Source organism: Bombina bombina, chromosome 7, assembly GCF_027579735.1.
Source record: "Bombina bombina isolate aBomBom1 chromosome 7, aBomBom1.pri, whole genome shotgun sequence".
NCBI lineage: Eukaryota > Metazoa > Chordata > Amphibia > Anura > Bombinatoridae > Bombina > Bombina bombina.
Window position 1 is genome coordinate 226,660,789 of NC_069505.1, and position 11,992 is coordinate 226,672,780.

The 11,992-nt window shown below is 39.7% G+C and overlaps 1 protein-coding gene across 1 annotated transcript in view; it reads left to right on the forward strand.

Moving 5' to 3' along the window:
- Positions 1 to 8,434, forward strand: part of C7H11orf58 (chromosome 7 C11orf58 homolog) — a 62,079-nt gene extending 53,645 nt beyond the window's left edge. Inside the window, exon 5 of the mRNA XM_053720628.1 lies at positions 7,975 to 8,434. Within this exon, the coding sequence (XP_053576603.1) occupies positions 7,975 to 8,244 (270 nt within the window). The 3' untranslated portion in view covers positions 8,245 to 8,434. The remainder of the gene's footprint in view (positions 1 to 7,974) is intronic.
- Positions 8,435 to 11,992: the final 3,558 nt, after the last annotated feature.

Consider the following 11,992-nt stretch of genomic DNA (forward strand, 5'->3'; position numbering starts at 1 on the left):
TACAAGTCAATTATCTCAGCTTGAGTGTTAGCCCAATGCTCTGAGAGGTTTCAATAGTCAGAATTCTGCCATGACTCATCTTTCCAAGAATTTTGTTTTTATTTTTTTAACTAATAACCTTGGAGCCTCTAGAGATGTTATGGAACAATTTATAGAGGAAATATATGCAACACTGTGCTATGTTTTCAGTTATCGAAGCTACTGAAAGCTGAATGTGCACAGTATTCTGCTATTTTTCAGGTTTATATTAGGTAACCTCTTTCTAAACAGAATTTGTGATCAAACTGCTGAAGCTGAGGATAAAAAACAGATAAGTTAATTAAAAATATAAGGAACAGAACCACTTGTTTTGTTCTCAGGCACGGAGTACAGGGTTAGCCACCACCTTATAGAGTCATCAAAAACAAACTCCAGCCTTGTATCTATTAAAAGGGAACCTTAATTATATCTGCATAGACCAAAGTACAGAAAACAACAACGTTTCTGACCTTATCCAGACATGACTAAGGACCTGGATTAGGTCCTAAACGTTGTTGTTGTTTTCTGTACTTTGGACCATGCAGACATAATAAAGGTCCCTTTTTAATGGATACAAGGCTGGAGTAACTTTGTTTTTTATAAAAAAAAAAAAAAAACAATTTTCTAAAAGAACAGGGGTTAAGGGTGCGCTTTTGACATAGACTTTTAAGCTCAGAACATCAGCTTCTTTCTTTTATAAAAATGTTTGCATTTCCATGCCAGCAGAGCTTAAACCTCAAGGAAACCTTTTTGCCTACAGGGTTGGAACTTTATGTGCAATAAAAAACTAGGGGATAGGGTAAGCTCTCACTATCACAAAACAGTAAGTTACAATGATGATGAGCATACCAAAAGTAATTTTTTTTTGTTTGTTTTTTAACGGCTCAATTAGACCACTTCAGAAACATTTGAGTAAGTCCATTTCAGATCTGTGGATATTGAATATAATTTATTTTGGAAACTAAAAGCATTTACAAAATTTCTACCACTCCCAGCAGATCCAAATAATTCAGTACTATGGCTGAATAAGCACAGTAAAAAGCTTACCTCAAGTAAGTAGATTGTCTTCTTGAGAATAGTTTCCAACACAATGGAGGACATGGTATCCTTTCCATCTCAAAATGTTCAGGACATGCTTATAATGTTGTAATGCAAAATGCTGCAATACAACTTTCTCACAACACGTGGATAAAAACGTGGTCAAATAAACAAGGCAGCAAATGTATCCATTATTATCTACCTGCAGAAATTGAAAAATAAAGTTTGTTCATTATTTGAAGCATTTACGTTGGGTTTAGAGTAACTTGCTCTTACTGACACACTTGGGACAGAATGTCAAATCCACATGTAAGTTATGTTTTTTTTTTTTTTTTTGTGCAAAATAAAATAATGGTGGTATAAGATGACTGTTGCTGGGCACCATGAAGAAAACATGTAATCAGTTCTTCAGCAGATTTCCTCATTTAGATCTACCTCTGGTACTGCCCACCTGGAAGCACTCTTTGAACTTATGGTAAAAAGCCATAAAGAGATTTTACATATTTGTGGTGACTATTACTTCTTTAATAGTTTCAGACCTTGTAACACTATATTTTGTTATCCATAAGGGAAAGTCGTGTTACAAATAGTTTCAGATAGGCAGGGCTTGAAATTTCCAGTTGTCTACTAGTCCCGGACGACTTGACTTTTTTCTATCTTTAACATTGGGTGGACTAGTAACTTTTTTTTCCCTCTGGGAAAGCTTTTAATCCCTGATTAGTAAACCATAGTGATATTTTTCCACCCCTGTAGATAGGTGTTTCAGACTTGCACGTCAAATCTTACCTTTTTTAAACTTAAAGCTAAAAAGAAAATAAATGGTAAAGCAATAGACTGGATGTCATCAGATGCTTATGCTTTTATGTTGAGAGTATAATACACGAGAAAAACCATTAGTTTGTTCCACAGGGACACCATAAAGATCTTATTCTCGCATCTTCGTTAAAGGGCATAACTTATTTTACAAAGTAAGTTCTAACCACTTTAGAGTTCAGGTGATGTGTCTGCCTTTATATAATTGATGTCCTGACAGCAGCATCATATTTTTATTTGTGTGACGGATCCCAAGCTACCCCAACGGATCCTCCCAATGCCAGGAACCTGCTGCTATGTAGCGGAGAAAGTGATTATAGCAGGAGCCCACACAAATAACTAGACAGACTAGCATTCAGGTGATTTTATTGGAAACGCACTCCTTTTATACACAAACACAGGGTCTTATCTTACTCCCAAATCTCCCACCATTCCCGCTCCTCCAGACAGGCTGCCATAGCAGCCACAGTCCCTCAGAGACCCAGGATACAGGGGTATTGGTTTCGGGTGATCCCAGGGGAGCGGTGGTCATTTGAAAGCTATCGGTCTTGATCTAATTTCTGCCAAAGCTATCAGTCCCCAGATGCCACAGTCCAAAAAGCGGTGTGATTCGTTACTGGGGACTGGAGTTACAGCCTGGTAAAGATAGGGTGGTAGAGGTGTCCAAAAACCCTGGTTCCCAAAGGAGCTCCCCTCCGGCATTCACACCACCTCTTGTCCTTCCTAGTGCTACCAATCCCCAAAAGAGCGGAGCTCTGAGGCAAAGGGCCGCTGGAGTGACAAGGGGTAAAGTTAGCCGGTGTCCAGAGTGAAGGGGCCGACCGGGTGTTCTAGGAGCCCGGCTAGCCTGAGAGGAGGGGTTAGGAAGGTATCTGTTGCAATGCGGCCGGCATTTCCAGGAGCCCAGCCAGCCTAGAAGGGTTTTCCCTGTCAGAGATCAGTTCTTCTCTGACAAAGTTCACATTACAAAACAACAGGTTTGGGAGATTGCGGTTGCTCTCAGGAGCCCAAATCTGCCGAGAAATGAGAGGGAGTGAGGTAGCAGGGGTTTAACCCTTGCAGCCCGGTATCCGTGACAATTTTTTTTTTATTTGTTCCAGACCAATTTTTGCATTGCTGTGTGCTAAAAATAAATCCAAAATACAGAAATGACTATAACTTGGCTTGTTCCAGCCTAGGTTATGCTCGCCAAAATCCCTTTTCGAATTGTCTAGTCTGGACATTTACTAGGTACAAAAGGTAATGAAGGTGGGAAACTTTAAGGTGTTTAAAGTGGGGCCTATTTTTTTATTTATATAACGTGCAACAGGCCAGCACTCACAGTTTCTTCATACATCTACCCAGGGTGCTTCCACGATATAGATGTATAACATGCCAAAGAAGAATGCACTCGCCAGGAATTTTTTGTTTTGTTACCATTTAATGTAACGTTTAGGGGTATCACCCCCTTCGTCAAACATACAAAATAACAATATCAAACTTGCCCACCACCGTGACTTAAGCTGTCTCAAGTGTTGCAGATCCAAGCCACGACCGGAAGCGCCACTCCCACCGGCTGACGTCATCCAGTGGCGACCTGCAATCTGTACTCCCCAGTGCCCATCAAATGCATTAAGTCATACCCCTAAATCCCAACATCATAACCTGAGTGGAACCGTGTACAGTCAAAACATCAGAACCGGAGAATGTCAAACACTTGCGAGTGGTAGATCGTGCCATAATCTATAGCGGCTGTGTGATAGTTATCATAACCATAGTACTCATACAGCCTGTAAGCAAAGGGTATGACAGCGATCAACCAATTGCACTGTCAGAAAAAGAGATCCAGCATACTTCAACCAACTGTCAGAAATATGGATTCCTTTTTATTTGATTCTCAATCTCTATTGAGAATGCTAGATGAATTACCCCTATTAGGAGAAGATGATTTACTTGTCACGTTGGACGTGACAAGTCTTTACACTGTGATTCCCCACAATGAGAAACCGCAGGTCATTACGTGACAACTTGGGAAATACCCCTATGTAGGACCTCCCTTAGAAGTCTTGATTCACCTGCTGGAATTTTGTCTGACTATGAACTATTTTAGGTTTGAACACTACTACTTCTACTTGCAAAAAACTGGGACGACGATGGGGTCCAATGTGGCCCCATTGTATGCCAATCTATATATGGCTGAATTTGAAACCATTGTCACAGACTTATTTGAGGACCAACATGTTAAATTTTTTAAACGTTGCATAGATGATTTGGTGTTGATCTGGAGCGGTGTCAAGGAGGCACTTCAGAAATGGTTAATTTGCCTAAATAATGCCAATCCGGCATTAAAGTTTAAGATGGAGATTGAGGACAAGAGGATTCATTTCCTTGACCTCCAACTATATAAGGAAGATGGCCATTTGAAAACCACTCTGTTCAGAAAAGCAACAACCTGGAACTCCCTGCTTTCTTTCACCAGTGGACATCCACCTTCTCTTAAAAGGCCTCTATGAAAATCCCAATTTAAAAGGGTACACCGGAACAATTCTGATGAGGACAAAGCACTTGACCAAATGGATGAGAGATTATCCATCGAAGGTACTGGATAAACAGATAACAATTAAATATCCCAAAGACCAAGACAGTCCAAGAACAACTGACCTTTGTGAAAACCTTCACGAGTGTTAAAAAGAATCCCAGGGACACTTTTGACAAACATTGGGACATTTTGAAGAGTGATCAAACTCTCCCATTTAGGGATATGGTACCAACCTGGATGGGCTTTTGAAGAGCCACATCCCTAAGAGATATGCTAGTCAAAACAGATCCTCGCACATGTTATCAAAAGACATGGCTGGGCAACCCTAAACCGGGTTGCGCCAGGTGCCTGGGCTGCATGACTTGCAGTGCCTTACAGACGGGCCCATATTTCACCCATCCCACAAAGAAGATGAAATATAAACACAAGTATAGACTCTCCTCTACTACCCCATACGTGGTCTATCTTCTTCATTGCACTTGTGGACCATAGATCGGCCATACGGTCGGCGATCCAGAAGGGGATCTCAGACCAACCTGTGGCCAGACATTTTGCCCAGAAGGGTCATACTGTGATCGATTTAAAATACACTGTTATTGATCATGCCCCACCCCTTCCCCTAGGTGGCGATAGATGGGGGGTTCTGCTCCAGAAAGAAGCCAGGTGGACCTACAGATTGGGAACTCTGGCCCCTAATGGGCTGAGCTTGCATTTAAATTGGCATTGCTTTCTGTAAGCTGTGCTTTGAGAATCTTTAGCGAGAAATTTAAGCCCTCGCACTCAACATATATATATAATGTGCTTTTTCATCCTTTAGGTTTTGTTAAAATTGTACCCATATTCCATGTATTAACTTTTGTATCTATTTGTCAGAATGGGGATTTGCTGTGTATTTATCTACCTTTTAGTGCTTAGGTTATATTGTTTTAGGATAGTCTACTTCCTACTTATTTCTCCTATTGACCTATCATTTATTACGTTTGTTTCTGCATGCTTAACCAGCCGTCTATTTCAACTAGTAATAGTATGTGATTGGACAGTGTTACCACACCCACGTTTTGTTTTTACAGGTAGTAAAGCATATTCATTACCCATCTCGGTGGCTGTGATGACACTGTCCCCTGGATCTATTGGGGTTTTGTGTAGCTTGGTATTGTAAATAGAATGCTGGATCCCCTAAGGGGGAGGGGTCTAAGGTTGGCTATATTTGATAACCGGGACTCCCGTGATTAGCCTTGCGTTCAAATTTTTTATGTGGTGGTGGATAATCTTTTTCCTGACTGTGCGATTGGTTGATCGCTGCCATACCCTTTGCTTTCAGGCTGTATGTGTACTACGGTTGCTATGACAACCATCTCACAGCCGCTATAGATTATGGCACGATCTACCACTCGCAAGTAGGGAGTACAGATTGCGGGTTGCCACTGGATGAGGTCAGCCGGTGGGAGTGGCCCTTCTGGTCACGGTTTGGATCTGCAATACTTGAGACATCTTAAAAGTCACGGTGGGGGGTAAGTTTTGATATTGTTATTTTGCATGTCTGACAAAGGGGGTGATACCCCTATACGTTACATTAAAAAAAAAAAATTGGCGAGTGCATCCTTCTTTGGCATGGTGTGTGTGTGTGTTTTATATATGTGTGTGTTTTATATATGTGTGTGTTTGTGTTTTATATATGTGTGTGTGTAATAAAAATTACAATTTTCAGAGTTAATTACCCATAGTTAAACTTTTTTGGTATGATAATCTTGAAGTGTTCCTGTAATTAATTCTGACAATTACAACTAAAAGGGGCACTAAATGCCTTGAGACTGTAACATACAATGTTGTTATATACACTGATATACAGGGCTGGAAATTACCACTAGTTCTTGGCCAGTAAGAAATGCAGGAAGCAATAGAAAAGTGGTGTGAGTGCTAAAAACGGTGTAATCTTAAATCCCTAGGTAGTCTAGTAAATCTCCATATACAGACTATAGATACAAAGTTTATATGTGGGGGTGGGATAAGCGCTCTATAGGGGAGCTCACCAAGATAAATCAAATTTTAATTTGATATAGTGTAATATCTTAAAAAGAGAGAAACCAAGTGATATATAAAAGGTTTAATGAAAAATGTATATCCGTAATATGTGAATATCGTAGTATAATGAATACCGTAATATACAATATTGCACAATCAAACAATACATATATATGATGCCGGCATCTACAAGGTTAAAACGTTACTAAAGGAAATTTTCTTAAAAGAAATGTACCATATACATTAGATCAGTGATAGTGTTTTAAGGTAATGCATAATATGATCTAAATGTGATATTATACCAATATCTAAAACAATAGTCTAAACTTGACTTAGGCAGAAAAATGCATATAGTAACAATGAATTTATTTAGCCAAAAAAGTGTTACTGCAGAGAGCTTATAAATTCAAACCGCTCTTATGCCTAGAGCAAATGTGAAATGTGTCCAATCTGTTAGCCGTTAGAAGCAGCTATGAAAAAACAAGCTGTGAGCTGTGTACGTCACGTCACCTGACTTGTGAGAGTCCTCCAATCCTGAAAGCCAAACTGGATACAAATTTGGAAAAAGAAAGTCTCAGTTGAAATAGACACTTTATGTCAATTATAATACTTGCAAGTGTCCGATGATTTTCTTTAAAGTCAGGGACAATAGGTTTTCAGCTGTTCAGAACAGCGCAATGTAAATCCATCTTTGTGAATAGTTTTTTTATCCAAGTAGGCTCCAGCCAGTATAGTATAGTGTCCGCTGTGGTTTGCAGAGAATTTTTGCATAAAACAGAAAGTTATTGCTATAGTGCAAACAGATTGTAGCAAGCAGGCACACAGGGATTATTCATATATCTATCTCAATGCTTTCAGGGAGGTAGAAATGAACCTGTTTAGGTGCCGTGAGGAAGAGGCTGTAAATTAACACTGAAAAAGTTACACACAGGAATTATTCATATATCTCTCTCTATATTTATCATAGAGGTCGAAATGAACCTGTGAGCTGCAACGTTTAACAACCAGTCTAAATATATATCTATTGTAAAAGTAGAAGTAAGCAAATCTACGCGTTTCGGCAGTGTTAGCTGCCTTTATCAAGATCTGCAACAGTAAGAAATGCAACATGTATTATTCATCTTTTTAAAAAGGATTTTACCTTTTTTTTTTTTTTTAAACTTGTGCTGTGTCCATTTCTTTCTGCCACAGCCCTACAGGGAAGCTGGGGTTTCTGCAGAAGGTTTTATATAGATTGATGCCATAAAACGCCTAGAGTAACATGAGCTTGCTTACTATTAAGTGAATACGAGATAAAGTCAGATTTGGCCATGCTCGGAAGAGGCCGAATGCAACCTAAGCCAACATGTCAGCTCTCTAATTTTTCTGAGGGAAGATGGGAAGTAAGCTGTGTTTTTGTTTATTTTACACAATCTGTTTATTTTTTAATGTTTACTTTGACTTAGCTAAATGATAATGTTTCATATCCCTTTAACACTGAGTAGTTTAATGTAACTTTTTTTTTTATTTATGTATAAATTATGTAGTTGTGTTAAGTTCTGTCATTTTGTATTTTTATTTTTTAGGTTGATACTCCTATAGAAAACCTGGCACCCCTACCTCAAAGCACACATAAAGATGAAAGTCCAGTATCCTCTAGCAGCAGTGACCGCAGCAGTGACGGCTCCAGTGACCATAGCAGTGACCGCTCCAGTGAAAACGAAGATCATTCTGAAACTGAAAAAGAGACTGCCGCAAAAGTACATGCCACAAAACCGAAGGAAAATGAGAAAATACCAGAAAACAACTCACGCAAGAACTACAAAATGACATTTGTGAAACCTAGTAACAAATAATCTTTATTATAAAGTAGAGGGTTACTGACTAAGCCTTATTGCATCAGTGAGGGGCTCCATGCACAGATTTCCGTGGGCAATTTTAAAAGTGCATTTTATTTGTTTGGTAAATACAATGTACATTGTTTATTTTCTCAATTTTTGAATTTGGATGAGATTATTAAAATGTGTCAGATTTTAAAACCGGAAATGTGAGTCTGAACCATATCTAGTTAACAATGAAAGTTTTGTATTTGATGGATAGGAAAACTATAGAATAAAAAAATCTAACGGGTTCAGTAGAAATTTCATAAGTGTTTAATATATATTCACAGTATAATTTTTTGGAATGCTTTCTTTTTTTTTTTTTTTTTTTTTTTTTTTTTTTTTTTTTTTTTTTTTTTTTGTTCTTTTCCCGGAACAGTGGTTACAAAATGATGAACAAAAGTAAAAATCTAAACTTGTTGTAACATAATTCTGAAAGATTTTTATTTAACCATTTGTTGTCTTGTACTAAACTAAAACAGTTCATTATGATGGTCGTGCTTGAGGAGTAATCCAGTTATTTATCTATATATCTATGCAGGATACAGCACTCCCAAGATACAAATATCAACAACCAGGGTGCACTTGAAGCAAATATCCACTGTCCATAAACGATCAGGCACTCTCTGGATTTAACATACTTTATTTAATGTGATGTTTCAAGGTGGTCCCCTTTCCTCAGACTCAAAATACAAGTGTATGTGTGTACAGTATCTACAAAAATGTGTGAGGTGTTTACTCACTTTTGTCAAATATTTTATTATATCTTTCCATGTGACAACACTGAAGAAATTACACTTTGCTACAATGTAAAGTAGTGAGTGTACATCCTGTATAACAGTGTAAAGTTGCTGTCCCCTTAATATAACTCAACACACAGCCATTGATGTCTAAACTGTTTGCAACAAAAGTGAGTACACTTACTGCATATCTGCTTCTCATCTCATGTCACTCTCCCTCTTGCTCATACTAGCTGCTGGCGACATCTCCCCTAATCCTGGTCCCTCACAACCTCCTAGCCTTTCACATCCTTGTGTGCCTTTCAATAGACTTCATAAACAAAACTCTGGTAACCTTAATCGCATTCCTCTTGCATCTAAAACCACCTTCCCCTTCACTTGTGCACTCTGGAACTCTCGCTCTGTTTGCAACAAGCTCACTTCTATCTATGATCTCTTTATCTGCCACTCTCTTAACCTTCTGGCTCTCTGCTTCAGACACAGCATCCACTGCTGCACTGTCACATGGGGGTCTCCATTTCAGCCACACTCCTAGGTCTGGCAATAGACAAGGAGGTGGTGTTGGTATTTTACTTTCCTCTCATTGCACCTTTCAACAAATACAGCCCTTCTCTTCACTCACATTTTCTTCATTTGAAGCACACATGATTCGTTTATTCTCTCCTCTCTCTATCGGTGTTGCAGTCATATACTGCCCCCTGGCTCCCCAATTCAATTTTTAGATCACTTTGCTGCCTGGCTTCCTTATTTCCTTTCCTCAGACACCCCTGCCCTCATTCTTGGCGACTTCAACATCCCTCTTGATAATCCCACTGCCTCCTCTGCAAAACAACTTCAACTCATTTCCTCTTTCGGCCTGTCACAATGGACTGACTCTCCCACTCACAAAGATGGTCATTCCCTTGATCTGATTTTCACCTATCAATGCACTATCTCAAATTTAACAAACTCCCCTTTTCCTCTCTCTGACCATCTCCTAACTTGCAACATCACTTCCCTACCTACAACCCCCCCTCCCTCTACCCTTCACACCAAACTTCACAGAAGCACTAAGTCATTAGATCTGCAACAGCTTGCTAACTCTCTCGAACCTCTCATCCATCACCTCCTTTTCCGGCCCTGACCAATCTATCTGCCAGTATGGTCATTGACAATCTGGCCCCTCCAACCATAGCTCAGAAACCACACTCTCATCCTCAGCCCTGGCATACTACTCTGACATGCTACCTACGCAGATGTTCCTGTACTGCTGAGCGACACTGGAGGAAATCTCGGAATTCAGCTGACTTTCTTCACTACAAGTTCATTTTGAACTCCTACTATTCTGCCCTTAATCTTTATAAGCAACAATACTTCTCTAATCTCATCTCTACTCTTTCCTCTAACCCAAAACGTCTGTTCTCGACGTTCAATACTCTTCTCCGCCCACCCCCACCTCCTAATACAACCTCTCTCAGCTCAAGATTTTGTCAGCCACTTCAATAACAAAATTGATTCCATCAGAAGTAAAATCAGCTCTCAATATTCTACCAATCTCCCACCCCCTCAAAATCTCACAATCATCAAAAAATGCAGCTCTTTTGCCCCTGTTAACGAGGACAAAGTTTCTGCCCTTATACTTTCCGCTCATCTCACTACCTGTCCCCTCGACCCCCATCCCCTCACAGCTACTCCCCTCCCTCTCTTCTACCCTCACCCCCATACTCACACACATTTTCAACCTCTCCCTCAGCACTGGTATATTTCCCTCATCTCTAAAACATGCACTGGTCACACCTATCCTCAAAAAACCTTCCCTCGATCCAACCTCCCCATCCACCTATCTCCCTACTCCCTCTTGCCTCAAAGCTCCTCGAAAAGCTAGTATACACACACACACACACGTCTATCCCATTTCCTTACTCTAAACCCTCTTCTTGACCCACTGCAATCTGGATTTCGTCCCCATCACTCTACAGAGACAGCAATTGTCAAGGTTACCAACGACCTACTTACAGCAAAATCCAAAGGCCACTTCTCTCTGCTTATCCTCCTTGACCTGTCTGCAGCCTTTGACACTGTTGACCACCCTCTTCTGCTCCAAACCCTCCAATCCTTCGGCATCTGCGTCACAGCTCTCTCGTGGTTCTCTTCCTATCTGACAAACCGTACATTTAGTGTAGCCTTCTCTGGAGCATCCTCTTCCCCATTACCACTTTCTGTTGGGGTACCTCAAGGCTCGGTCCCCTTCTCTTTTCAATCTACACATCATCATTAGGTATAAAGTCCCATGAGTTTCAATATAATTTGTATGCCGATGACACCCAAATCTACCTCTCTGCACCAGACCTACCTCCATCCTTACTAACCCGTGTCACTGTCTTTCTCATATCTCATCTTGGATGTCCTCTCACTACCTTAAGCTAAATCTCTCCAAAACTGAACTCCTTATTTTTCCCCCTTCCAATGTCTCCACCCCCAAAATTTCTATAACTGTTGATAATTCCATCATTACCCCTATCCCGCATGCCCGATGTCTTGGGGTCATACTTGACTCAGATCTTTCCTTCACTCCTCACATTCAGTCATTGGCTAAAGCCTGCCGCTTCCACCTTAAAAACCTCTCTAAAATTAGACATTTCCTTACACAAAATACAACTAAGATTTTTTTATTTTTTTTAAAATAATTTTTATTGAGGTTTTTTGTCAAAATAAACATTTGGTAATTGACAATATACAATAAAAAAAGAAATCAGAAGAGTATTACAAAATAAGCTGCAAACATATGATAAATAGGTAAACCAAAGGATTGAAAGTCAATTACTTTCTCATGTTATACAGTAAGCACCATATTAGCTGAAGACCTACTACATGAACCAAGAAGTCACTTTCAGGCTATATGGGGTGATCGTGAATAGTGCAAAGGGTAGGTGGACATAAATTGGAGAGGGCCACTCATGGACCCCTATTGAAAAACCTCATTTTTTGTTTTCTAGGATAATATG